This window comes from Passer montanus, unplaced genomic scaffold (assembly GCF_014805655.1).
Source record: "Passer montanus isolate IOZ18808 unplaced genomic scaffold, ASM1480565v1 scaffold136, whole genome shotgun sequence".
In the NCBI taxonomy this organism is placed as follows: domain Eukaryota; kingdom Metazoa; phylum Chordata; class Aves; order Passeriformes; family Passeridae; genus Passer; species Passer montanus.
The window spans coordinates 481,622-508,994 of record NW_024360497.1 but is presented as its reverse complement, the minus strand read 5'-3'; the positions used below and the strand labels follow the sequence as shown (position 1 = coordinate 508,994).

Genomic DNA, 27,373 nt, shown 5'->3' with positions numbered 1-27,373 from the left:
AGGACCTGGAGAACCCTTCCCAGCAATTGGGAAAATCCCACGTGATGCATCTACCCATGGCTGAGCTCTCCAAATTTGCCCCAAAAGTGGATCCAGCTTTTATAGGCTCATATCAGCAAGTCAAAGTGACTTGATGATATTTTTAGCACAGAAACTCCTGGATCTGATGGCACACTCCCTGACCAGGTGGGCCAGGGCTTGGCCAGGCCCAGGCCTTGGCTGGGAGGGTTTTCCCCTAAAATATTCTACAACAAGCCTCTATTCATGTTGGCTGGCAAAGTTTCTTAAAATGATCCATTTTTTGCAGATAACTACACAAGATTATGTGGAAGTTTCTAAAGCAGCCAGTTTGATGTTAAACAGCTGGCATAAGCATCTCAGCCATCTATTTTGAGCTAAATAATACTGATGGTGTTAGTCACATAATGCCCAGAATTCATCTTTTAAGTAAACTCTGGCTGAGGCCTGCTGCTCAGACCTAAGCACATCAGGGAGGAGCAGAGGGAGCTAGGCAATCATCAACCACATGGAGTTAAACAAGGAACACTGCCAGCTTCTGCCCCTGGGACTGGAGAACCCTGGGAGTATCACAGCAGCAGTCCTACTGGGGAATAATTTGCATTGACACCACGATTGCAGAAGGCTGATCCATTGCTTTATTCTACCATACTATACTATATTATTAACAAGCTTGTAATCCTTACAGTCTGATACTGTTTTGACCTAAATAGTCAATCAATCAAAACACCATCCACTGTCCAATTAAGAAATCACCCTTTGGTAAACAATCTCCATAACACATTCCACATGTGCACAACAACAGGTGCAGCAGGTGGAGATAAGAATTGTTTCTCATTCTTTTCTCTGAGATTTCTCACAGCTTCTCACAACTTCCCAGGAAAATGCTATGTCTCTCTGTTCAGAGGATATGTGATTACCACATGGGAGTGCAGACAGATTGAGGAACAAGAGGCTGGAGAGCAGCACCACAGAAAGAGACCTGGAAGTTTAGGCTGAGGGCAAGTGGAACAGGAGCCAGCAGTGCCCTGGCAGCCCCAAGTGCCAGCCTGTCCTGGGGGACATCGGGCCCAGCATTGCCAACGAGCAAGGGAGTGACTGTCCTGCTCTGCTCTGCACTGGGGAGGCCTCACCTCGAGTCCTGGGGGCAGTCTGGGGTGCCTCCAGGTGTGGGTATAAAGCTATTAGAGCACATACAGAGGTGAGCACATAAAGATGGTGAATGGCACAGAGGGGCCACGAGGTCCCTTGGCTTGTTCAGCCAGGAGGAGACTGAGGTCAGCCCTCATCAGGTCTGCTCCCCACGACCAGAGACAGGACCCAAGGAAACAGAGCTGTGCCAGGGGAGGGTCAGGCTGGGTAGCAGGGAAAGGTTCTTCCCCCCAGGGTGGCTGGGCATTGAACAGGCTCCCCAGAGAATGGACACGGCTTCAAGGCTGCCAGAGCTCCAGGAGCACTTGGACAACAGTCCCAGGCACAGGGTAGGGAATGAGATGATCTTGAAGATCCTCTCCAAACCAAGCCATTCTATGATGCCAATGAAGAGAACAGAGCCCCTCAAATAAGTCCCATGTAATTGTTCTTTTTTTTTTTCAGTTCAGTTACACAGAAACTGAAAATTACAGTGCTGAGAAGTTTCTCTATGGCTCTAACCTTAAATACAATTATAAAATAAGATCAAACTACTGATTTACAGTAATGAGTAAACCCTGACTTTTCTCCATTTTGGTAAAACAGACCCTACCAAATCCTCAGCATTAAAGTCAGTTACAAGAATTGGATGCTGGAATTTCTACTTTTCCAGTGAACCCAAGCCTTCAACAGCTACAAAACCTCACACATACACACCCCCTTATGTGATGGGCTTACATTCAGTGTAGATACTACACAAGAGGCCAAAGGTCTTCAGGAAAAAACAAGACATTCCATTTGTTAAATGAATTTGTGCATTTGAACAGCTTTGAGATGGCCAAACCCCAGCTGCTGATTTCAGCTAGAACTGTATTTCCTCATGGGTGAGCTGCCATGAACAGCAACCAGGGCAGGCTGCTCTGTGGCTTCCAACGTGGAGCACCACTGGCTCAAGAGAAAGGGAATTCAGGCTCACAGAACTGTATCTCAGTGCTTTACCAGAGTCCAACCTAAGTCACCACTATTTGCATTTTTAGATTATTGCCTTTGTTACTGCAAAAGCTGTCAGATACATGTCACAACCTACCCTTTAACAGAAGCTCGGACTGTTCAAAACTACTCGGCTCTTCCCGAAGCTAAATAATTAATTTCTTCTCCCTCCAGTTACTCCACAGTAAAATAACGCATAAAATTCCATATTCTTTTCAAATAAGGCACTTTGCAAGTTTGTTCTCTAAATGCCAAAAGCTTGAGGAAATTTCACTGATTTCACTAATTTCTTTATCACTCTTATGCCAATAATAAAACTGGTATTACCAGCTGAGTTACACTCAGAATTCATGCTGCTGCAAATGAGGCTTGAGAACATCCAATATGGCTTTCACAGAACACTCTTTTGCTAAAACAGCTCAGAGTAAGTTATAGTAAAGTGTGGTCTTTGGGCATGAAGATGACTGGCATTTCCTACAAAACTCTTTTTGCGTCCTGTGGAAGTCAGATGAAAGTTCAGTGTTGAAGGAACTTGACAGTTGTCTATATACAAAACCAAGAAATAAATAGCACAGCAGCTGTATCCAGCTCTGTAACTTAGAGATCCCACAGAAGAAGTTTTTTAGTGATTTGCTCTTTCACTGACAACATCCTGCAGACGTTTTAGTAGAACATCATCATTCTCCTGGCAGAGTCGCTTTGAGGGGGATTCGGTGTCACTGTCAATTGTTATTGCTCGCTTCTTACTCCTATGTTCACCTTGTTTTATCATATTGTTGATGTCCTTCAAACTCTGCAATCAAGACAAGAATAATCAGTTACTCTGACTGTTTCAAACTTGCTCTATGTCTGAAATATCAGAGAAAAAACAGGTTAAGGTTATCCTGCACGTCCGAGTGATGGAGTCCACATACAGAATTCTACCTTTGAGTGCAAAGTGAGAGACTATTCACTATAACACAGCAGAACTGCACTAGACCACATCGTATTTAGAAGGCAGTTAACCCTTTCTCAAGCACTTTTTGGCTGTACCTTGGAGGGGCTGCCGTTGAACCTGTAGAGCAGGGCGGAGCGCGGCGTGAGGCAGGCGCCGTTCTTGTGGGGCGACACGTACACGCAGTGCTGCTGCCAGACGCGCCGCGGGGACGCCGCCTGCTGCCGGAGGCTGGGGAACGGCGACAGCGCAGGCGCCTCCATCTGCAACACAGCACACGTCTGCACAGCAGCTCAATCACAACATCCCGAGAGCAGGAACCTCACACAAGAGAGGATTATTGCACTTCCAGGTCTTTAGAAAATTTTATCTTGTGACAGTGAAGCAACAGATCAAGTAATGACCAAGCGACAGAAATAATCTGCCTTACACAGACAGTCCACATGCATTTGAGCAAATGGGTATTGCATTGATGTAAAGAAGTTGGAAATGCCTTTGCAAACTGAGCAGCATCTACATTTTTCCTCTTGAAAGGTTGTTAAAGCAAGTGCTCATACCATTACCTCCAATTATCTGACTTGATCCACACCAGGTGACAAGACAAAGTTATTGACATACATTTAACTGCCTGGAAAATGACTCTGCGAGTATTAATTCCAAAATACTTTACTTACCACATGATCCTGGTTTGTGATATCGTACTTCAGTGCAAATGACTTTACTCTTCCTACGTAGACTGCGTTGTAAAATTTAATAAGGTCTCCTCTCTCCTCTGTTTGTGACCCACTCGAGTTCTCTGCTGCAGATTGTCCCAAGGAGCTGCCAGCTTTCACAGATGAGTCTAACAATAAGAGAGCTTCAGATTTCAAAACTACAGCATCGGCAAACCAGGCACATCAGAGTTAAACTTAGGATGTCCAGCTGGCAAGAACTTGTCCATAAATTGACCAGTCAATGACAGGAATTCAAGAAATGTGCTTGAACCAGGAGAAGGATGTGCTGCAGGTGGTTATGAACATCAGGAGGAGCTACCATTTGCTGTGAGCAGGCTTGTACATTATGTCTAAAAAGGCCAGTACCAACCTTTATTCCAAAGTTGGAAATAGCTGTAGCAAGAAAATGTAGCACAACTGACCCCTTCTTCCATGTTTATTTTGGGGAGTATGGGGAGTGGTACAAAGCCATTACTTGGTCTTAAAACTAAGTTTTAAGCAGTCTGACAGCTCCCAGCTTTTGGCTTCTCTGAAAGTCTCTTGTGACCAGCTAGCAAAGAAAAAAAACTTGGTGCTCAACTTAGATCTGCACCAAGGAAGTTGGGACATCATTTCTTCAGGCATGTTCTGTTAAGTGGGAAAAGCTGCAGCCACACAGCAAGTGCATTTCTGTTGATGTCTGCTCTTCCCTAATTAAGCCAAAGTGCTAGTGAATACAACCTTCTATGTCTCCTGCATTCTGCTGTCTGCCAAGTAAAATAGAGCAGCACACAAAGTCTCTGGCAATCAGTGCACTGAGACAAACATCCAAAGCTCCAGCTGACACCCATAAGTGACTCCTTTGTTCATCTGCCTTCCTTCTCTCACGACACAAGCACAGCTCCTGTGAACTGGCGTCAAAAGACCTGGAGTTAATACTGCGTAAAGGAGACACGAGTCCATAGACTGAAGTCTGACAAAATACCAGAGCCCAGTGTCCCTTCAGATACTCCAAGTCATCCAGTAACTGTGGAGGTGTCAGACATGATTTAGAGATCAGTACTTTCCATGATCCTGACAGAATCCTCAACAGGCCTTTAAAAATGGCTCTAATATTCATTAAGGTAGATGAATCCCACCCAGAGGGAATTTTCCACAAAGAACAAACTAAATTCCACGTGTCTGGCTACAGATCAGCTCATGGGTTCCTATATGACCTGCTCTGCTCATGGGTTCATACATGGGCTTGTGATCTCTCACCTTCCTGTCACTCAAAACAGGTATGGCACAGTTCCATGCTTTTCTCAAATACTACTCTTATCCCTTTTCTTCTCTAAACCAGAGCAAAGAAAGCATTACCTATTTAAAAGAAACCTGAATATTAGAAAATGGTAGTCCTGGAGAGTTAGCATTTTTATTTTCTGAAACAAGTTCTTCCTACTGCAGTCTTCAGAATAGACAATATTAAAAAAACCCCACCATAATATTGCAGGTACTGTTTATCTTCGTTCTTCTTTGTTATCAGTATTGCCATCCAGGAAGAACTACAATATCATTAACACTAATAAAAGACTTCCACCCTGAGCAACTAAATTCAAGTAAATGAAATTAAACATTCTTTCCAACTAGGAAGTGTATTTTCCATACCTAATACACAGGAGAACTACTTACAAGATGGTTTCTTTTTCAACAATATATTTATTTTTCTTTAATACACTTAAAACTGTAAAACTTGTTCTGCTTCTTATTACTTGACAGTCCAGTTCTTTAAAAGCCCCAAGTATGTTATTGAAAGAGCACATTCCTTTGCTGTACTCACCTTCTGTCATCTCCATATCTGGGTTTGCATTTTTGTCCAATGGACCATCATCAGATGTACTTCTCAACAAGACACTCCTATAAACCTACAAGACACCAGGGAAAAACACTCTTGTTGAGGAAAGCAAGGAAGTCAGATGAGATGAAATCCAACTGAACAGGAACAAGTATTACACTGCAGAGGATATGACTTCTCTTATAAGCATAAAAACTTGAAAAGCCACTTCTGAGCTTCACAGAAAGTAAAGCCAGTGCTATGGACTTACATGGCTGTTTGCCTGTGGCTGATTTCTGTAACTTTTCATTATGTCCTGAAAAGTTCTTTCCTCTTTGGTTACCTGGAAAAGAAAAGGCTGTTGAAGATCAAGTGCAAGCATGAAGGCCAGGCTGCTTAGGTCCAGTATGTAACTTTCTGAGGAGCATTACTATCAATACATAATAAAAAAAATTATCTCTAGTGATGAGAGCATGAAACAACAAAGATTCTTCTGGTTCAGGAATTCCTTGTTTCTTAGCCACTAAAGTTTTTGTTGCTTATGATGCTTAGGCATTACCCCTTTCCAGACTTTTCTTCCAGGGACACTTAAAATTAAAGAAAGGAAATATTAAGTAAAAAATGTGTTTTGCGAATTTGGAAACTGGATCCCTAACTTTTCTAAACAGAAAGTGGGGAAATCCTGAACAAGACATTAGGCAGGTACACACATGCAATTTCACTTTGCTTTTTTATTTCAAAATAGCTCATTTCTTAAAGCGCTTTGTTTTTCAGCCACACATCTGTAATTTTAAGAGCAGACAAAGCAACAATTTTTGTAGTAGGAGCCAAGAGACAACGTGTCAAGGTCTCTGGCTAAGCTGTCAGGTCTCACACTGCACTGGAGACAGCATTCAAAAGCCTGTATTATAAAAAACCCAAAACAATGGACAAATTACACGATAAAACACAGAGCACTGACTATTAAATGGCTTTGCTATCAGTGTTGACATCAGGTGAGCCTAACCCATGCTGCAGTTAAGAGCACAGGTAGTCACAATTTATACATCAGTTTTTCTCCACACAGTGCTCCTCTTCATTTGCCCTCAAGAAAACATAATCTAGCCTCCTGAACTCTGTGTCTGAATTAGGCTTGATGGACACTGTAACCATCAGCTCAAGTTTTAGTCAAACCAATAGTCTAGTTTCAAAATCCAATTTAACACCACCTTAAAGCTGGCAAATGAAATAAGAAATGAAGTACAATAGGAACCACCTCAATTCCTCAGCCTGAATCATCAAAAGCTAAAAGGATTTTTTGGGAATAGAAACCACATTACACAAATTCGTTCCTGCAAATTTATGCACCTGCCTAATTCTGTGATTGTAATGGAATTTTTAGTTCAGATTGACAGATTGTCAAGATGACAAATGGGGCAGAAAACAAATACAGGGCAGTAAGACCACACAGTGCTTTGTCTGTGTCAACCAGTGCTACTGTGAACACACTCAAGAAGAGAAGAAAAACTCTGTCAAGAACTTCCATCAACAAACCAGTGAGCTAAGATATGCAAAACAAGGAAAAAAACATACTGAGACTTCATCCACTTCCTGAAAGGACCTTCCCCCTCCCTCCAGTAATGACACCAATGAATCAGTCAAACTGCAAATGCTGAACACACCTGCTATTTTGAACACAAAATTGAACATAAAATTCCATTAATTTCTTAAAACTACACGTTACCTTTGCCATGATATAAAAAGCACAGAGAAGGAGCTGGTCCAAATGCCTGTCTTTCATAAGATCAGCACAATGAACCAATGTGAATTCAAAACATGTCCATATCTTCCTGCGCAGGTCATTGGAAACATCCAGTTTCAAGCACAGATCACGCAAGCGCACGCTTGCCAGATGATACACCTGGAAGGAAAAGACACACACTAAAGAGTGAAGCCAAACAAGCTCATCCCGGCCTGCAGAAATAAAAGACATCAAAGCAGAGATATTCTATAAGGGCCACCAAGATGATTAGAGGAGAGGAACACCTCTCCCATGAGAGATCTGGGAGGGTGGGAGTTGTTGAGCCTGGAGAAGAAAAGGCTGCAGAGAGGCCTTAGAGCCTTTTCCACTGCCTAAGGGGGCTCTAGGAGAGCTGGAGAGGGACTTGGAACAAGGGCCTGGGTGCCAATGGCTTCCTGCTGCCACAGGGCAGAGTTAGATGGGATACTGGAAGGCAACTCTTCCCTGTGAGGGCGGTGAAGCCCTGGCACAGGGTGCCCAGAGAAGCTGGTGTTGCTCCATTCCTGGAGTGTTCAAGGCCAGACTGGATGGGGCGTGCTCTAGCTTGAAAGTCTCCCTGCCCATGGCAGGGGGTGGAATGATTCAATCTTTTAGGTCCTTTCCAACCAAAATCATTCTGGAATTCTGGGATTCAAAAACCAAGCTATCCACTCTTCAACTGCTGAATCTCTAACACTTGCAGAAAATGCACCTAAAAACATTATGCCTATAGCTTCCATATCCCTCACTAACTAATTAGACCCTTTCTTTATGCTGGAAAGCAGGAAGGGGTAGTGTCATTTTCACTTGCTCTACTGAACAGGAGCAAGAAAGGAAAGTAGGGGAAATTATCATTGTGAGTACAATGATCACTGTAAATGGAAGGTCAAAATTTGAAAACAAATATAAGTCAAGGTTTTAGTTCTTCATAACGAAGAGGAATTATGTTGCCTATGACATGGTTAGTCAAAGACACAGCTACGCCTGAAGTTCTCCCCAGCTGAGAGTAAAACTTCCAAAATGCAACATTCCCAGCTGGCAGGTGGCTGATCAATTATTAATCCTTCTTCAGAGAAACCGCCTGTCACTGGCAAAATTAGAAAACTGATAGTTCAGACAAAGGATGCGACTTACAAGTGTTTCCAGGAATTATTTTTTGTATTAAGATGTACCTTAAAGATTGTTCATGGTAGAACTTCTTAAGTTCCATTGTATCTATACAGATACCCTCAAAGGGGAAAACCTCTGAAAATAACTTACCTAGTAAGAAAATAACAGCAAAGAAAAACCTTCTAATATTTTTGAGAGAGACTAATTTATGGATAGTCTCTTTGTAGTCAACCTAGACCAAGTTACCCTACTTCCTCCAAAGACCCTTCACAAAATTCACACTGAAAATGAAAGCAACTATAATTAAGTCATCAGAAGTTTCTCTGAAGGACACCCAGTTCTTAACTTAATCTTTAAATCCTGCATGATTTCAAACTCATTCTTTCTAGAAACCTTAAGCTACTGTGTTATTCATCACTGCTTTGTGAGTCTCCAGCCCAGCAAGATCAGCACTGCTGGGCAGACTTAAAAAGTGTCAAAGGAGCATCTCCAGATGCTGGATCCACAGCAGTGCAGCTTTCAATGAGTGAGACACAGGAAAATCCTCTCATGTCAGATCTGTCCAACCCTTGCAAATGTAGGGGCAACCAAAATAGCCAAGAGAAGTAAAATCTGAAGTAAAGTATGCCTTTGATATTTATTTATAGAAGCTTCTAATGAAAAAGAAAAAAAAAATCTCATGGGTGGAAAGGAGGAAACTGGACTCTCTGCAACACTCAACATCTTCTTCCTTCTTCTTCAAGGTACGTGAGAACTGCATGTGCCCAGCTTAAGGCACTGAAGACTGAAGGTATGGGAGCTGCACAGGGAGGGAGGCTCCAGCACGGCCAGGAGCACAAGAACAGCTCCCCTTCTGAGAAAGGGCACTCACCTTCCTGTAGAACAGTGCCAAGGAGCCCGTTCTCTTCGGTTTACTGGCCGCTGGCAGCTGCACTTCTTGTGCCTGGTTCCCAGGAGGGTGGCAGGGAGCCTGAGCATCCACTTTACATGGCTGGCCTAAATTAATCGAAATGGGGATCAAGGTGATTCCACCCATGTCATTTGCAATGCCTGGAGAGGATACACATACCCAGAAATAAACTGGTTGCTCTCTTCATGCTGCGGAGTCAAACAGCAAATCAATCTCATTTATGAACATTTGATACTGAAGACATCTCATCCTCTGTACTACAGTCTGAAAATACTCTGTCCCTTGGAGTCTTCAGAAATAGTAAAAATTACATTTCTGGTAAAACTTAAAAGGAGAATCTGAATGTGAATGATCTTTTCTGAAGGTAATCTTAAACTAGAAAGTTTACAAGCAATCACAATTTCTGAACTTGGTTTTCCACTCTACAGGGAGAAGGTGGGCATTCTTTATTTTTTATTTTTATTCTGCAAAACTGGCAGCATATCCTACACAGTCATCATTAGTTTCCTCAGTAATCAAATTATTTTGCTGAAAATGTCCTTAAACATGAGTAGTGCGGAATTTTTGTTTTAATCTTTAACTATAGACCCAATTTTTAAATTAAGAAATGGCTATAACTCATTGCTCATGTGTCATTTTCAGAAATATCCAATTATCACCCCACTTCCACAAAACAGAAGTCTCACAGTATTTTGCTAATGTTAGCACGTAACTCTTATTGAGAAGTTCCAGAGCCTTTTGAGATTTTAACAGACCAGATTAAGACAAATTGCAGTAAATCATTAACGGAGCTGAAAAGCGAAATACTGCTTAGTGCATGAGGTATAACTGGTATAACTGGAAGGAGCACAAACATGATCTTTTCAAGAGGAGGAATCCTCGGTGTGTTTGCCAGGGATCACATGTCTCTGAGGATGTGCTGTTAACATAAACTTAACTATTTTAGTTGCTGTTGGAGCTTAGGATTGCTCCTTTTGTTTTGTCTAAGGGAATTTTCTCCATACATTTCTAAGAGACAAAAACTAAAGAGACAAAAGAAGTTGCCACAGCTCAGGGTAAGGATGGGGAAGGGTTCAGCTGGCTACTGTCTTTACCTGGGGGATTTTCTCTTTGGAAGGTAAAAGATACCTCGAAACTTCCGGCGGGTAGTGAGAGGCTGGGCCCGGCTCCTCGCCCTCTCTCGCTGTTGGGTTTGGAGGAGCGTGGTGCTGCTGCTGCTCGTGGTGGGCGCTTGCTGCCCCTGCCCGAGCCCAGCCCCGGCCTGCTGCTGTGCCCCCAGTGAGCGTTTGCTCATGAGGCAGCCACCGAACCGGGGCCTCCCTGGCGCCCGGCCTCATTGGAAAGGACCCCTGCCCTCTGCTGGGTGCCTCAGGGGAAAAGACCGGGACCCCAACCCCCGGCTGCTCCCAGAGGGCACATTTCCCTTGCTGCTGCAGAGGAGACCCCTGCCTGCCCCAGCCGTTCTTCTGCCGCTGCTCTGAGTTTTCGCTGTGCTGCAGCCCTGTACCCCTGCCTGCCGGGACGCCCCGCAGGGCCGCAGCTGTGCAGTTTCTGCTACATCTCATTTATTATTCCGGGATGAGCTCGCCTCTGCCGTTCCAGCTGCTTCCGAGGTTCCTGCTGCAGTGCGTTTCAGCACCCGGAGGTGCAGCGGGACCGGCTGTCCCTGAGGCTCCAGAGGAAGCCCCTTCTCCATCGCTGCCCCAGCGCGCCGCCATTGCCGTGCGCAGAGGGGCGGCCGAGCTGCGCCACAGCGCCCCCTGCAGCCGCGGGGGAATCATGGCCCCGCCCCGCCCGGCCGGGAGCCAGCAGCGCCCCTGCTGGCTGCGCGCGGAACTGCAGCGCAGGGAAGGGGCTGGGCCGGGAGAAGGCCGCCCTGGGCTCTGCGTCTGCCCTCGGTGCTGCCGGGCTGCTGCTTGTTTGCCTTCTTACACACACATGCTAGTAAGGAACTGCTGCTCCTTTTCTCATGTCTTTGCCTGAAAGCCCTGCAATTTCAAAGTGCTAATAATTCGGAGGGAAGGGGGTCATATTCTCCTTTCCAAGGGAGGTTCCCACCTTCCTTGGCAGACACCTGTCCTTCAAACCAGGACAGCTGTTGTTGACAAAGTAACTGTTTTTTCAGAAAGAAAAAGCAACACACTTTCAAGATGCATGGCTGGTCTAAGCATAACATAAGACTAAAGAAAACATCCTAGTAGAGAAGAAAAACAGCAGGAATTCCTACCATGCAGTGGGATAGTGACCTTCTGTCCTGCTTGTCCTGGTACTGTAGTGGTTGTCATCGTCAGCATTGTCTGGGCAGGAGATGATGACATGTTTTCAGCACCAATGCTTGATGCTGGAGCAATTGTCAGCTTAGTTCCTTTCGTTAAGATTTTTTCCATCTGCATTTCTTTGGGGCTGTCATCTCCAAAGAGCCTTCTCTTAGCACTTCCAGCTGTAGGAGAGCTGTAGCGCTCGTGAACGGAGATTGGAGACAATGGCTGCATGTCTGGCATGTCAAGGAAGAAAAAATAAATGCAACAAAACCTTAACAACAGCAGCTTAATGGAAATACTTTTGCACAGAAGGTGAAAGGATACCTTCCAACTACACCAGCAGAGATCACTTATAGCTCAGGCCTGCTCTCAGAGTTCACTGCTCTGAAGTGCTAAGAACAAGACCTGTAGTCTGACTTCATTTAGTTTTGCAGTCACCCCAGACAGCGCAGTTCTGCCATGAGGTACCACATGGAAGCTGAGCAGCCACTCTGATCCACAGAGACTGAGGAACACAGGGGATCACAGGTACTTACTCCCATCAGTCTAGCAATTAGGAATATTTGTAAGTGCTACTCCTGTGAACACACTCTTCTACAGGAACCCTGAGACCACAATCCTCAGACATGCTGTCTTCCCTATGCTCTGGCTTTCAAACTCTCTCTAAACTGCCCCCAGTAATAAGGTGACTCCACCCTCACATAGCCCCAGTTCCTCTCAGGCTTTTCTGTTGCTTTCAAACATTTGCTCCAGTAATAAGCCTGAAGTACACAGCATTAATGTACCAGGTTTCTGTTCACAGGCTTTTTGCATTTCTGCTGCAGTCTGTGACAATAACAGTGACAAGAATTTCCTATTTCCCATCAATCAGAAATTACCTGGATAACTGGCCAGGTAAGATTGATTGGAGACTGCAGGGATTGAGAGACACGGACCATGCTATGCAAGCAAAGCCCATTTATTACACTGTCACCAGCATTTATAGTTCTCTAAGTTCTGTACAAAATTTTACACTCAGAACCCTTTGCCCCTGCTACTGTAGCAACACAATCTTTTCACTCAGCAGGTCCCTGTTATATTCCTGTGCACCAGCAATGTCCTTGTTACATCTTCTCTCCTTAGAGCAGTCAGTGACCAGACTGATGTCCTCACTTTTGATTTTGCCTTGAGTTTATCTCTCCCACGGCTTCCCCTGCACCAGGGCCAGGAGGTCGGTGGTGCCACCCAGCTCAGCTTCTGTAGCTGCTTGACCTTCCACAGGAGACCTTACTTCTAACTCTGCCAAGATGGTTCTCTTGGCACCAAAGACAAATAAACATTTCCTATCCCCACCATCCTCCCAACTGAATTTAGGAGAAGCCTCCAGCACCAGATTCTCATATACAAAGCTGTGTCTCACACAGCCTTCCCCATATATAAGACACCCTCTCCAGTTTGGTTCCTCTTCCATCAGCGAACCCTAACACAGAAACTGCTTCTACATCTTTCTAAGGAGTATTCAAAAAAACACCCAACAGCCTTGTTTGCTGCCGGACAAACACCGAAGGAGAGACATTACACAACCACCAGTCCATGGAGCACGTGCAAGAACATACGGACCAGTGTCTGGGATACAACAAAAGCAGCAATTCTTAACTGGAGAAGCATGCAAAGGAAACAGCAGTGCTGGCACTGCTTCTGCACCCTCACTGTCAGGAGACAGTTCTGTGTGAGATCCAGGAATCTGCAAAGATCAGCTTCAGAGGACAGAACACTGTAGCCAAGCATTGTCCTCCACCCCTGCACAGAAACCAGAAACAGTTCTGCAGGAAGCTGGAGTAAGTGTAGCTCTGTCATTATATCTAAAAATCCAGTCAAACTCACTGACCATAAACTAAGCAAAAAAAAAAAAAAAGGAAAAATTTGAACATCAATGAACAATAAGTGATTGATGACAACCCACCTCAGAGTAAGGTCACCCTGGCATTAAGCCAGCAGCAAAAGCTGCTCCAGTCCAGAATGGAAGCACTGTCTGAGCACTGTCTGCTGCCAGTTACTCACAGCACAGGTTTGACTGAGTGCATCTAGACCTACTCTTGATCAAATAAACTTCACAATTCCAAACTCTCAATTCAGATTCAAGGATGCTTTTTCCAATTACAAAGAATTGTAACCCTCTCCCCAAATTCACACATTCAAATAATATCAGAAGCCTTGAACTTACCTCGTCTTAAACTCCCACCAAGATCTGTCCGAACCTCTTTCACTCGAGGATGAATTATGGGAGATAATGGCATCATGGGCAAGTGCCCAAAGCCACTTCCTCCATTGCTGGCCTCAAAATTACTGGGAAATATTACCTGAGCAATAAGAAATGTCAGTATAAGAAAACAAATTAATTTCCCTTCTTTGTGACAATCTATTAATAGAAGGTCTTCTGCAGTAATAATCTCATTTGAACAGTTTTCTGAATAAAAAAACAAGTGAGAAAAAACCCATGAACTTCCTAGTAACAGGAATGAGATCACATACTTCTTCACAGGTTGGGACTTTGTTTTCTGAGGCCTCGAGTGCATTCCACAGTGCTGAGTTCCGAGTCCAGGCCAGACTCTCCAGAATCTGTTCCTCGATGCTATTGAGGTGCTTCACCATGTCTCTGGAAAGTCCTTCCTCAGAGCGAATCAGCACTTCAATAACCTGATGGCAATGACACACACACACAGCGATGTCACACTGCTCATGTTTAACACCATCTGTCATTTATTTCAGGCTCCTGTTCAAAACATCAACACAGAGTGCTCCAGCCTCCTCCACACATCTTCATCTTCCCCAACCCTCTTCGTTTAAGCCCCTTTCCCAAAGCAACCTGGGGGCTGGAAGAGGACAGCAGATATGCCATTAGTGCAGAACAATCCACTGCAGGGGTTTTTAGGGCCTCTCTCACCACTGCTAACTGTGCACAAGTGAAAGCACTGGGCAGCACTGAGCTGGGAGATGTGATCAGGCACAGCTGCTCAGAAGGGGATGGGACAGCCCCAGCATTTCAGCTCTTGCAAACAAGCAGCCCATAACACGAGGAGATGAAAACCACTGCTTTAAAGTTTCATTCAAGAAGCATTCAGAACCCTTAACAAGGACAAATGGGGGCTGAACAGAGCTGACTGCAGTATCATACTCCAACACAAGATCCACCCTGTGTTACCCCTATCAGAGGAGCTTTCAGCCTGTTTTGCTAAAGCTCCAAAGATGGAAATGCCACAAAAGTTCCCTGGAAGACCTATGGATATGTTTGGTTATTCCTGCTACAGAAGCTACACCCAGAGAACAAAGTTACAAATGTCACAAGTCTTTCTTGTGTGAGACCTCTGCAATGGCAATTTTTGTCCAAATAAAAGTGCTGCAAGAATATATACTAAATAGCTGAGAAAATTCAAATCAAACATAAATCTGTTCCATAAAGTTGGGTCTGTACCAGTTTTGATGGAGGCTACCAACAGCCACAGCAATATTGACTGATTTGTTACAGTTCCAGTACTGCCCTGCAGATGAGTAGTAAAGGAAAAAGGAAGGACAGATAATGAACCAGCTTTCTCAAAGACCTCAACTTTTTGGTTGCTGTCATCTGAACAGAACTACTTGATTTATTCAGAACTAACCCCAGCAAGCTGCTAGGCATCCAACAAAAACTGGAGGCATATGGATAGGTGATAAAAGGATTGAAGTAGTCAAAAACCAAGTTACACTGGAAGTGGGGAAAATGTAGTTAAATGAAGACCAAAACCAGAGAAAACCCTGGAAAAGATACTCTATGTTCTGTTACATAAAGGAAGAGCCCCCAAACTTAGCAAAGCAAGCCTGTGCTAAGTAGCAGCAGCCAAAGGCAACATTTCAGATCTGTATTTGCTATTTTAGAACTACATTGTAGTCAATAAATATAAATATCAACAAAATACATGCTTAAAGGCTTTAGTCTAGTAAAAGTTGATTGGCAGTATGATACGGACCAGTACAATCTACAAAATGGGTTTTTTTCTTTATATTTCAGATTCAGCTCTGGCATTACACCTCCCAAGTAATACATTTCAGGACAGCCAGCATTTAGAACAGGCCTAATGCACACTCAGCATCAGTCCTTGTCTTACCTGACTCCCTAGGGAGGAAGAGCATCATCCTCTATGACTCTCCATCCAGGAACATGCCATTTTTAATACAGATCCTGTCCCAAGCCAGGGTTTATTTACCTTATAGAAATAGAATGGCCTGAGGTCAAGAACTTCAATGATCCAGGGGAAGGTGCGAGGGGAGCTGTAAGCAAAGAGCACAATCTCCAAGCAGCACGCCAGCAGGGAGCGGTGGAAGAGATCCTGTTCCAGGAGAGCCTGGAGAGAGCACACAAAATGGCATTGGCCTCAGATGTGGGAAACAGAAGTTGGAATTTTGTGGCACTAACACTACACAGCTTATTGTTGGAAAAAAGCTGGCTACTTCTCCCATCCACAACCTCCTTTTTACAGGGAAGTTGAGGAGACCAGAAGTAGAGTAACAACACCAAAACTATCACATTTTGCATGCTATGGACAAATGAACTGGCCTCCTTGCTGTGCATCATAAATGCAGTGCTGTCTAACATGAAGTATTGGTAGTGTTCATTGGGTAAAGAAAATAATAAACATTATCTGTCCATAAATTGGTAATTCTAGAAGGCAACAAAAATTCAAATGTTTAGTTTGGTAGTTATACTGGTTTAAATAGTAGAAGAAAAATACATTTTGGCAGCTCCCATGTATTTTCCCTTTTTAGTATTAACAACATATACAGAGTGCTTTACAGTGGTTTATTCTGGAACTGCCCAAAGACAAACTCCAAGAAACAGCTACAAAAAGCGTTCTAATCTTTCACTGGTTCTTTACTTACAGTCAGATCCTTCCCATGCAGTCTCCGTGTTTCTTGCACCATTATGGTCTCCAAGATTTTATAGTACAAGATCTCTGCCAGTTTTAATCTGTTTACAGCAAAATCTGAAATTAAAAATCAACAGAGATTAAACCAAATACCACTGGCACAAACGGGGTTAAGATTAAACTGACCAGGACCTGTTGTCACCCAAAACAATAGTTCATGTGAGTACATACATACTTTGCAAACAAATAGAAAAGTTCAGAAATCCACTAGTTCCAGGTACAGCATGAAATTCCATAAACACTTTAAAGGATTATTTACTGTAATATTTCTTGTGATGTAATTTTGCAATAATTTCCTATTTGCTTTCAGTTTCCTTTAAATTATAAAGCTAACAATAATGCAAGTTTACACTTGTTAAGAGTTGCTTTTCCATGATTTCTTGCTTATCCCAGTTTGAACTGCAGCCTTGGATTTACTCTGCCAGAAATTTTTATTCTTTACAGTGTACTGTTTGACAGCAGCAGTTTTCTGCTTGGGTGTATCCTGGGATAAAACCAGCTCCACTATATTAAATACAGAAAACAGTATAGGTATGCAATCTGTTTGCCCTGGTTTAGTATTTTTAAACACCCCATGCCTTTCAGTCCATACCTATGTGAGATCCTGGCTGCTCATCTGTTGACTGAGTGTAGTGGCAACAGAATGTCTCACCGATTTCCTTCACTCTGCTCATGATGCTTTCCAAGGGGCTGCGGGCACAAGACCTGAAGCCAAAGGCAAAGAAAGCCTTGTTTATATAAATTAATATCCGGTTTAAAAAATAAATACCAAGAAACAACAACCATAAAACCAAAATAAAAAGCAAATTACACCAAGCACTCCTCATCAGCAAGAACCTGTATTACGCAGACAGAGGAAAACATAAAACCTACACAAGTATTGTGTCCTCTCTTCCTAAAAGGGCCAGGGAGGATCTGCAGATCTTGAACAAACGCAGGAGAAAGCAAGAACCACAGCAGCAGTGAGGAGAAAGATGAACCTGCCAGGAGTGAGGATACAACAGCCAACCAACCAAAGGCACCCATGACACCACAGAGGCCAGGCTCAGTTTGAGGCAGCACTGACAAACTTAGAGGGAAGAGAGCAACATCTTCCCATTTCCTACCAAGACTGGGAGAACTGATGAACTCCACACTGTCACTGCCATAAAAAGGGGCCACAGTATGTCTGGCTGGAGATGCTCTTTCTGAATGCTTCTGAATTTTCCAGCAACTCTGTTTTAGAGGACAGTGGCCCATGGCTGGTGTCAAATGAAGACACTGAATTACTCAGAAAAGCTAGAACTAAAATCAGCTAAGGTTTCTCTTTGAACAAAGCCTTCTAATTAACTTCAAAGCTTTCCCATGGAATTTTAATTTGAAAAAAAAAATATACTGAAGAGCATAGAACATTACACAGTCCAAACTATAGTTTCTCCACGTCTTCCAGGGACACAGTATATATACCTGAGAGCCTGCTGAACTCACATCCAGGATGAGCAAAGTACTCATCACAGCTCTTGCCAAAGGCTTATTCAATTCTTGTTCCCATTTTAATATTTACCTCTCTATTGACAGTCTGGTTTATCATTTGGAGCAAAGACGTGTTTTATTAGAGATTACAGACACATTGATGTCTTAATTGTAGAGTATAAATAGTATCAGTCCTTATAAAAACAATCAAAGAAACATTCAAACCAAATGCATCCCACAGAGCACAGCTCTAAACTTTTAGGAACTAGTGCTAGCAAAACTTTCAAATATACGTAACTCCAAAGATGAGAACAGTAAGTAATACTTTTCACCTAGTTATGATAGTTACTTTAAAAAGAACTTGGATTTATTCAGAACTAACCCCAGTATGCTGCTAGGCACCCAGCAAAAACTGGAGGCATACGGATAGGTGATGAAAGGATTGAAATAGTCAAAAATCAGTGCTAATACTAAATGTCCATTCTGATTTGTAAAAATACATATGGAGACCTTACACTGTAACACAGCAGGACCTTAACTTGGAAAGATATTAGGCAAACACTCAGCATCTTCACAGGTATTTACTATTCAATCACTGCTTTTTCTGAGCTGTGCTCAGGAAGGAAGGCAGAAATCTGAAGTGTGCTCAGGGAACAGCCACCTGAACATCCCGAGTGGGAAACACAGCTGCTGCTATTCCAGGTCAGCACTGACAGACCAGGGTCACTGCAAGGCTCCTCCTTGTGCCATGGGGCAAGACCAACACACCCTGCAGTAGTGTGCAGGAAAAATGGGCAGCCTGTGGGTGCTCTAAGTTTTATCTTCCCAGCTGAGGGTGAAGACTGCAGCTTGTTCACCTGAACAAGCCCTTCGCCAAAACCTCTGCCAATATGGTTACATCTTTTAATTGATTGTACTTGTTTAATTTGTAAACAAACAAAAAAGGCATTTGGCTTTCAAGCAGACAGACAAATCACCATCAGCAAAAGCTGAAGCTCCATTAACACAATGGTGATGACAAGTCAGACGGGGGATGTGTGTGTGCAGCCATCCTTCTCCAGATGAGATCATCAAGAAAACAGAAGATCCTTCAACAAGAAATAATACAGAAACACAGACCAAAATATTCTGCCCCCCCCCGCCAAAAAAAAAAAAAAAAAAAAAAAAAGCCAAAAGATGAGTTTCTGTGCCAATGAAAGCAGCTGAAGTGGACATACTCACTCAAAAATAGCTGTAAGTTGTTCACTAGGTGCATTTTTCAACCCAGCCACCATGCTCTGCAAACGGCTCACACTCTGTGTGGCTGAAGCCACTGGAGTGATGGCAGTTTCCTTTTCTCGCAGGTATCTTCTGCCAGTCAGTGGAGTTGAAGGTGCAAATGACCTTTTCTGTCAGATAGAGAAAAATAACAAATATAAATCAGCCAACAAAACAGTTTCAATTACCTTCCAAATGAGCATCTCCTGCAAAATTCCTTCAAAGATTAAAATTACACCACTAGCAGAACCACGTGAAGGCTTCACCTGTGAGCTCAGAAGTGACTAAAAATGAGCCAAAGTTTTCTCAGGACTCCATAAATAGAAAATGTAACAAATCTTCAAGCAGACAAAAATTAACTCAAAGGGATTTTACAACTAAAACACAGTAAAACAAAACCTAAAATTTTTAAACCTGTAAATTTTTAGGCTCATCTGAACATTGAAAATACTGGGCGAGGAAGAGGAAGCACATGCTTCCATTCTCAGTCCCTGACTGCATTAGCTGGGCGACACAAAGAATGGGAGGCAGAGCTGCCCAGGAGAGATTCACAGGACAACATTCCTTGGGAAATGGGCCTCCCTTCATCCAGCATCCAAAGGATGAAGTGGCACTGAGCAGATGGAGCAGTGTGGACTGCACTCACCTATTTGTATCCTGCTCTCTGAAAGTGATACAAGAAAGTTTTTGGATTTAATTACCTGAACTGAAAACATTCTGAAGATACAAGGCAAATAGTAAAGGTGAAGCCTGCAGTCGTTATGCATAAACAGTGATATTATACTACAGAAACAGAAGCTCAGAATTCATAAAACCCTTTCCAACTCCCATCTTTAATGTTCCTGATCACAGAATACACTTATATTTGGGAGAAAAAGCTAAGACATATGATTCATTTACACTTGCACCAGCATCTTAGAATAAGAATTCTTATTTTTTAACTGACATGTAAGTCAAACAGTATATGGTTCGTTCACACAGCCAATATTATTTTTCCCCCTTATCCAAGATTAAAAAGTCATCAAGCAACTGTTTTCCTGCATGTCAACTTCATTAAATACATTTTACGTTTTTAAATACAGTAAAACATTAACTCTGTTTATAGGCTACTTTTTGTAATGAAGAGAGACTTTGCTGAGGCTTATGAGTGAAACTTATTTTCCACAGAAGAGTAGGAAAGTTGACTTTTCCTTTCCTAAGAAATGAAACAATGGGAAAACTAATTCAGTGTCAAGGTTTTGTGGTGATTATGGGTATAAATGAAGCTTGATCAAAACTAAGACTTACATATTTGGGTACTAATTACTTACTTATTTTCCTTGGACAAAACCAAACTCTACACATGGAAGTGCACTCATTCTGTTTAAGGAATAGTTATTTCAAAAATTCCACAGGAAAAAAAGATACCATCTTTTCTCCTTATAGCAAGACAGCATTGAAGCCTGTGTTCACCATCTTCCTCTCAGGAAGAAGAAATTTCAAGTCACCTCAATAATTCAAAGAGTGCATAAGGGTGAGAAAACTTGAAGGAGCTCTTCAAGTGAGCCTGCCATGTTAAATGAATCACCTTTTCAAAATGCTGCTGCAGATGACACTCCATGTGAGCTCTTGCTGTTGTTTTCTCTCCTGGCACATCTGCAGAGAACTTTCGAGTGCCAATTTCTTCTTCAGCATCAGCTCCCAGGAAAACTCTCTCATCAAAGTCACCCACAGTGAGAACATACTCTTCATACTCTTTATTCAGTGCTTTGCTGAAAGAGAAGCCCAGGTTTTATACCAAAGGTTTAACTGCTGAAGAAACCAAGAAGGTGCCCCAGGAGCTCAGGTACAGCCCCAAACCAACACAGGGTCAGAGTTTCATGCTCTGGACAGCAGTGCTGCTTCCATCTCCTGAGCAACCTGCCTCTGGTCATCACTGCCTGCCCATGGACCCAAAACCTCTCCAGGATCACTGCAGGCATCACTCTTCCTGGATTTCAGTAAGAAGAGGGAAAAACCAACTTTGCTTTCACACCAGTTGTGAATAAAGCAATCTGGAAGTGCTCAGCTGGTCAGAGGTTAAATGTGTGCACCAGGGAGAACTGCACCCAACTTGCTCCACTGCATTTCTGGCTTTGCCACTCTGTGGCCCATAATTTTCCTAATGGTGCAGAGGAGGGGAAAGTGTGAGGAGTTACCTGCCTGGGTTTTATTTCTAAAACCACCACTGACATGTGATACCAAACAAATCCTTCATTTTCTTTATTCCAGCAAACCTAATTGGAAAAAAGGAACGTTTAATCCCACCAAGGCTGCAAGCTTTAAAGATATACTTGAGAAGCAAAATGGAACTTCTGGATGAAAATCAGAAATGGTTTGCACCAATAATCTTGCCTGCAGCTGGGCCAGGAGTGCAGTTCCAGCATGTATAATAATGGAATATAACAACGTATTCATGACACAACTAACTCTGTGATCCCACGGGAAACCTGACTGTATCAGAGGTCTGCCCCATGTCTTTTAGGAAAATGTAAAGATCCGTAGAAATCTGGACAAAAAAAACCAACACAGAGACCACTTACAAGAGTCTTTGAGATGTCAGACTACTTGCAAAAGAACAGGGACTACTGTATCACTTCATATGACAGTGTTATTGAGGGAAAGGAAGTAATAGGAACACTATTAATCTTAAACAGAAATACTAGGAGAAATTCAATGTTCAATGATCAAAGAAATGAGTTTATATCTAAACTGAGGTGTTATCTACATTAAAATAATTGAGTCTTTGCTCAAAGTTCCCAAAGCAAACCAACAAGTTAAAAGCTCACAAACAAAAGACAGAAACAAATTAATAGGTATTTTTGCAAAAGGCAAAAAAAATTGACAAGGATTTTTTATAGTCTGCATTCACTGTGGAGTGAATTTACAGTTTCTGAAACAACTACACTTCCCTCCCACAGAAATTGTTCACCTCTTTTTTGTGGTTTGGCAATTGTTGCTTCCTTTTCTTTCTAGTCCATCAGCAGTATCCACAGATTTATACACTCAGAGAAATAAATTTAGGGATTTCCCTGCTTGGGAATAAAATGTGTATAGAAACACATCTGTAACCTTCAGAGCCAAGGTTTTAGCTTGCATTACATTATTCAAAGATTACAGTTGCCAGAAAATCAGAGCAAGCACAAAAAAACCTGATATCAAGGAAAAAAACTGCAGTTTGAACCTCTGACATTGGCCACACCTCTGATACAGAAAGTGCTTCAGCCAGAGAGCAGCTTTGGTGGTCAAATAATCAAAACCCATTAAATATGGAAAGACAAAGGAACGGGAAAACTGAGATTCAGTACACAAAGGCCTGTGCTTTAGACATGAACCAAGTCCTATGATTGAGAACAAAAACTGTAACTTACCTATTTTCTGTAAAGTTGCAAAGATCCAACAGACAATCTCCTTTTAAGATCTAAGAATAAAAACAGAAGTATCTTAGATAATAAAACCAAAACTGTCTCAAGTGTGACAGCACAATAGTCTTAATCAAAAAGAAAATGAGATTTAGGTGCAGAACTGGACTCTTTTTTTTTGGCCTAGACCAAAGGGCTACATAATATATTGATATCAAGGAAAAAAACTGCAGTTTGAACCTCTGACATTGGCCACACCTCTGATACAGAAAGTGCTTCAGCCAGAGAGCAGCTTTGGTGGTCAAATAATCAAAACCCATTAAATATGGAAAGACAAAGGAACGGGAAAACTGAGATTCAGTACACAAAGGCCTGTGCTTTAGACATGAACCAAGTCCTGTGATTGAGAACAAAAGCTGTAACTTACCTATTTTCTGTAAAGTTGCAAAGATCCAACAGACAATCTCCTTTTAAGATCTAAGAATAAAAAACCAGAAGTATCTTAGACAATAAAATCAAAACTGTCTCAAGTGTGACAGCACAATAGTCTTAATCAAAAAGAAAATGAGATTTAGGTGCAGAACTGGACTCTTTTTTTTTGGCCTAGACCAAAGGGCTACATAATATATAATCATATATATAATCATATCAAGACAGAGCACAAAGCCCATTGGATCCAAGCTCCAGACAAATTCACTGCTCAGAGCCAGCCCTGCAATGTGACATCTGCTCACTGCTGGCTTAGGGACTGGCTCAGTGAACAACTACAAAGAAGGTTTCACAGAGCTTGGAAAACATTTCCAGGATCAGAACTGAACAGGACAATTTGTACATCTGCAACCTCAACCTCTCCTTCCAAAGCATTTTGCTCAACTTCAAGAAAAGCAGCAGGATCCACAATCCATTGACACCCATCCCATACAATTATTTCACAAGGAGATTGCTTTTTTCTGCCTGCAGAAAACATCATCCTTCATGATTCAGTTTCACACTGTCAAGAAAGGAAAGATTCTTCACTGACATAAAAAGCTGAAATAGAGACCTTACAGCACACAGCATTAAAAGTGTGAGGGAATTCTGCTCCTGCTAAAATACAAAGAAAACCTGAGCCACTCTGAGTTCCTTTGCTCATTAACAAGTTCCTTTGCTCTCCCCTGGGGAACCTGCAGGATTAAATGATCTCGAGACCACCACAGAGCACCACCAAGTGCTCATAAAAGTCACAAGATGTACCTTTCTGTCAAACAGCTTTGCAATGTATGGTTTGAAGTAGTGCTCCTTTATGCCCTTCGCTTCCACAAGGAGCCCGTCGTGCAGCTCGCAGAGCATGGCAATGATGCAGGGAGGCTCCTTGGAGGCTTTGATCTCCAGAGTGTGGAACTCCACTGGTAAGCCTGGGAACCAGGAGGAGGGGGGAAGACAACCAACCTTCAACTTTATTTCAAATGAGCCAAGAGAACAAAGCACAGTTGATTGTAAATAATCTATCCCCACCATACCTTTAAACGATGGATTTAGCAAATCTCTTCTGTTTGGACACAGAAGGGCATTGGCAAAAATCAGGTCCAAGCAGCACAGAAGTAAATGATAGGAATTTACTAAATCATCTCCAATCATACGGAAATTACCTTTAAGAGACAGCACATCACGTCAAGCAACACAACAGCAGTTCACAGCTGGGAATGTATACAAACCATGCAGGCAAAGCAAGCAGCCTACCCTTAGTGTACACAAAGAGAGTCCAGCAGAAGTTGAAGAGATCTTTGACGCTGCATGGCACCCGCCTGTCAACAAGAAAAATAGGGGGAGAAGTTACTCTTCAGTTCCAAGAAGCCAAATCTTGTTCTACAGTTCAAATTTCATTCAATTTCCCTGCTCAAAACAACAATAAGCTGCTGTCTTAATTCCATACCGAGGCACAGTCTAAGCTACATGTCCTGAGTTCAGCTCTCACTGCCTGACAGAAGATGCCTGACCTGGCTCCAGAGTGTCCTGCACACATCGACAACTTCCCAGAGCTCTTCCCAAGCCAAAGCTGCCTCTGGCCTCTGACCCTGCTACACTATTCTGCTGGTGTCACACCTCGCACAGAACCATCCTCCAGCCACAGGTGGGGAGGTGACAAAGGCTATATATATTCCAGTGACGGCTTTTCCAAAATATTTTACTAAAAGCCATCCCTTTAGAACAGGCAATTATAGCTTGTACTACAGCTCAGCTGCTGACTCCTGTTTGGAGCAGAACTATCCAAGGCCACGGAGCTGGAAGACCAAGGAAGACATGACTCAACCCACAGAGCAGCCAAAGCTGCAGTGGCACCAACCAACACTGCTCTGAGAAAGGAACACCAACAGAGCACCTCCCCCTGCACTCCACCTGGATGTGGAGCTACACTGGAGCACTGCACCAGAACAATTATCCCCCCTCAAATCCAGAGAACCCACACGAACTGACAAAAACACCTTGCAGACCCACAGCTTGCTCCCTCACCCCCAAGGTTACAATCTCACTACAAAGCTGTCTCAGCCACATATTCTTGCAGGGAGTATGGACAAACTCCTTTCAATAAGGCAGACATTCCATGTTTGTCTTGAAGATGACACCACACGTTCCCAAATTTGTCATAAAAATAAGCACATCAGCTGTAACTTCTTCCCATTTGGTGTTTCCACTCATCTGGCAACCATGGCAGACAGCCAGCAGCGTCACAGGGCCGTGACAGCCCCCGAGCAGAGGGATCTGGTGTGACACCAACCCCCTGCCAGCACTGTGCCAAGACAAAACACGCCTGTGCTACTTCAGCTATTGCTGCTAAACATCTCAAGTGTTGATCTCACTGCAGCTTGGAGCTAACTCACACTCATGGTACCTCTCCCCAGCACATCCTGACATTTTCACTGTGGGACAGTTCCTGTGTTACAGCAGCTGCACATGAAGCCCAGCTGACCTGAGCACTGGCTGCATTTCAGAGTCAAACAGACCCCATCACTTTGGAAATTAATTTTCATATACTTATATTGTGTATAACTCTTTCCAGGGAAAAGTCACATCAAATCTAAAAAATACCTCTGCTTCCGGCTTCGATGCGGTTTGGAACTTTCTTCATAAGGGTTTTGAAATATATCAAAAAATATTGGTTCAAACTTTTTGAAAATCACGGTTGACACTTCAAAATTTCTCTCCAGCCTCTCAACTCGCTCTCGGAATTCCTGGGGAAGGTTTGACATGTCCATCCACTTCTTCATTTTGCTAAAAAACTGAATTAAGCTTAAAAGAAAAAAGAAAAGTCTGTTTTGAGCTTTAACTAACCTCCTTTCTAAAATATTTAAAAGCCAAAATGCAACATATTCGCTCCTTTAAAGATGGACATTATTACTATGTGGGTTTACAATTTATTTTGCTAAGATTCCCAAACTGTATGTTATCAGCTTTTTGCCTTTTATCACTCTGGGGTTTCTCCTTGACCCTCTTTAAGGCACAGAAACATTAACTTGATGTGGAGGCTGCCAGCACAGCTGTGCAGAGCAGGGCAGTGGCACACAGCAAAGTGCAGGCACAGCTCTGTGTGTGCTGAGGTGGAGGTAAGACAGGCAACAAAACAAGGAGTTGATGCCTGTCAAAGTTACCTGCACAAGAACCTGTCAGCTGGGGCTGCAAACAACTGACACCTCCAGCAGCTCAGCGGGGAGTGGGGTCTTTAAATGGAACAAGCAAGAGCAACATTCCGGGCTCCAGGTGCCCAGGTCAGAACCACAGCGACAGGGCAGCTGCTGCCGGGGCCGTGCAGGTGGGTTCTGTGATCACCAGTGCTGTGCTCCCAGAAAAACCAGCGGCTGCCAGCACTCGTGGGGATTTGGCCTGAATCCCGAGTCAGACACACGCTGTACCGGGATGGCACGCGCTGAGATGTTTGTGGTGAAATTAACTACGGAGACAAACAACTGGCGTGTGCAGAACAGCTGCTGGTCCCACACAGGTGGTTTCCTAAAGGCTTGAAGTTGGAAATTATGTATTTGCATCTAATTTCCATCTGTAATAGCAGCGGATTTACTGCTTTAACCCCGCCGTGGCTGGCAGCGCACGGAGCAGCAGCGGCAAGGGCGGCAGCTGGGCCAGCGGCTCCCGCAGGGCAAGGCAGGGCAGGGCAGTCCCGGACAGGGCAGTCCCGGGCAGGGCAGGGTAGTCCCGGGCAGGGCGGTCCCGGGCAGGGCGGTCCCGGGCAGGGCAGGGTAGTCCCGGGCAGGGCAGGGCAGGGCAGGGCGGTCCCGGGCAGGGCGGTCCTGGGCAGTCCCGGCGCGGGGCGCTCACCTGAGGCGTGCGGAGCGCAGGATGCGGGTCAGGGAGACGCCGTTCCCCTCCATCGGGCTGCTCCCCACGGTGGGCACGCGGCTCCGGCGGCAGGCGACGTACAGCGCGCAGGCCAGCCAGTGCAGCGCCTCGCCCTGCGGGCACGGGCGCCGCGGTCACCGGGGCAGCGCCGCGCCCCGCGGCGCCCGCGGCCCCCAGCGCCCTGGCACACGCGCCGGTGCAGCATCCTCTCGGCGGCTCCGGGCCCCGCGCATCCCCCTGCAGGGCCGGGGAGCCGCCCGCTCCCGGGCCGCGCCGCGCTCCCCGGCACTCGCGGCTCGATGCCGGGCGCTCGGAGCCGTGTGCCGGTGCCGGTTTCGCTGGAAGCCGCGCTGAGGACGCAGCCCCCTTGGGAGCACTCGCGGCTGTGGGGACAGCG

At 43.9% G+C, this 27,373-nt stretch overlaps 1 protein-coding gene across 6 annotated transcripts; it reads right to left on the bottom strand.

Annotated features, from left to right (window-relative positions):
• Positions 1 to 1,558: 1,558 nt before the first annotated feature.
• On the bottom strand, positions 1,559 to 27,141 carry RBL1 (RB transcriptional corepressor like 1). 6 transcript variants are annotated; one of them, XM_039699577.1, is made up of 21 exons: positions 26,956 to 27,141; positions 25,714 to 25,914; positions 24,367 to 24,431; positions 24,147 to 24,275; positions 23,881 to 24,041; positions 23,075 to 23,124; positions 20,835 to 21,018; positions 19,232 to 19,398; positions 17,151 to 17,263; positions 16,512 to 16,615; positions 15,839 to 15,976; positions 14,130 to 14,294; positions 13,822 to 13,957; positions 11,585 to 11,851; positions 9,319 to 9,497; positions 7,302 to 7,478; positions 5,850 to 5,921; positions 5,585 to 5,669; positions 3,748 to 3,914; positions 3,172 to 3,354; positions 1,559 to 2,932 (listed from the first exon to the last, which is right to left on the bottom strand). In XM_039699577.1, exons 1-21 carry the CDS (start codon positions 27,006 to 27,008, stop codon positions 2,762 to 2,764), a joined length of 2,967 nt encoding a protein of 988 aa, XP_039555511.1. In that variant the 5' UTR covers positions 27,009 to 27,141; the 3' UTR covers positions 1,559 to 2,761. The 6 variants fall into 6 exon arrangements, with proteins under 6 accessions (XP_039555511.1, XP_039555513.1, XP_039555514.1 ...); XM_039699579.1 differs by having other exon boundaries at positions 3,172 to 3,336; XM_039699580.1 differs by having other exon boundaries at positions 9,319 to 9,443.
• Between the last annotated feature and the right edge of the window lie 232 nt (positions 27,142 to 27,373).

Excerpts from the sequence above, each read along its gene's own strand:
- RBL1 (XM_039699577.1), bottom strand. The coding sequence starts at position 27,008 with ATGGAGGGGAACGGCGTCTCCCTGACCCGCATCCTGCGCTCCGCACGC. Across the intron at positions 24,276-24,366 it reads TCTCTTTGTGTACACTAAGG|GTAATTTCCGTATGATTGGA; the intron begins GTAGGCTGCTTG and ends TGTCTCTTAAAG. Across the intron at positions 24,042-24,146 it reads GCTAAATCCATCGTTTAAAG|GCTTACCAGTGGAGTTCCAC; the intron begins GTATGGTGGGGA and ends CCTGGTTCCCAG.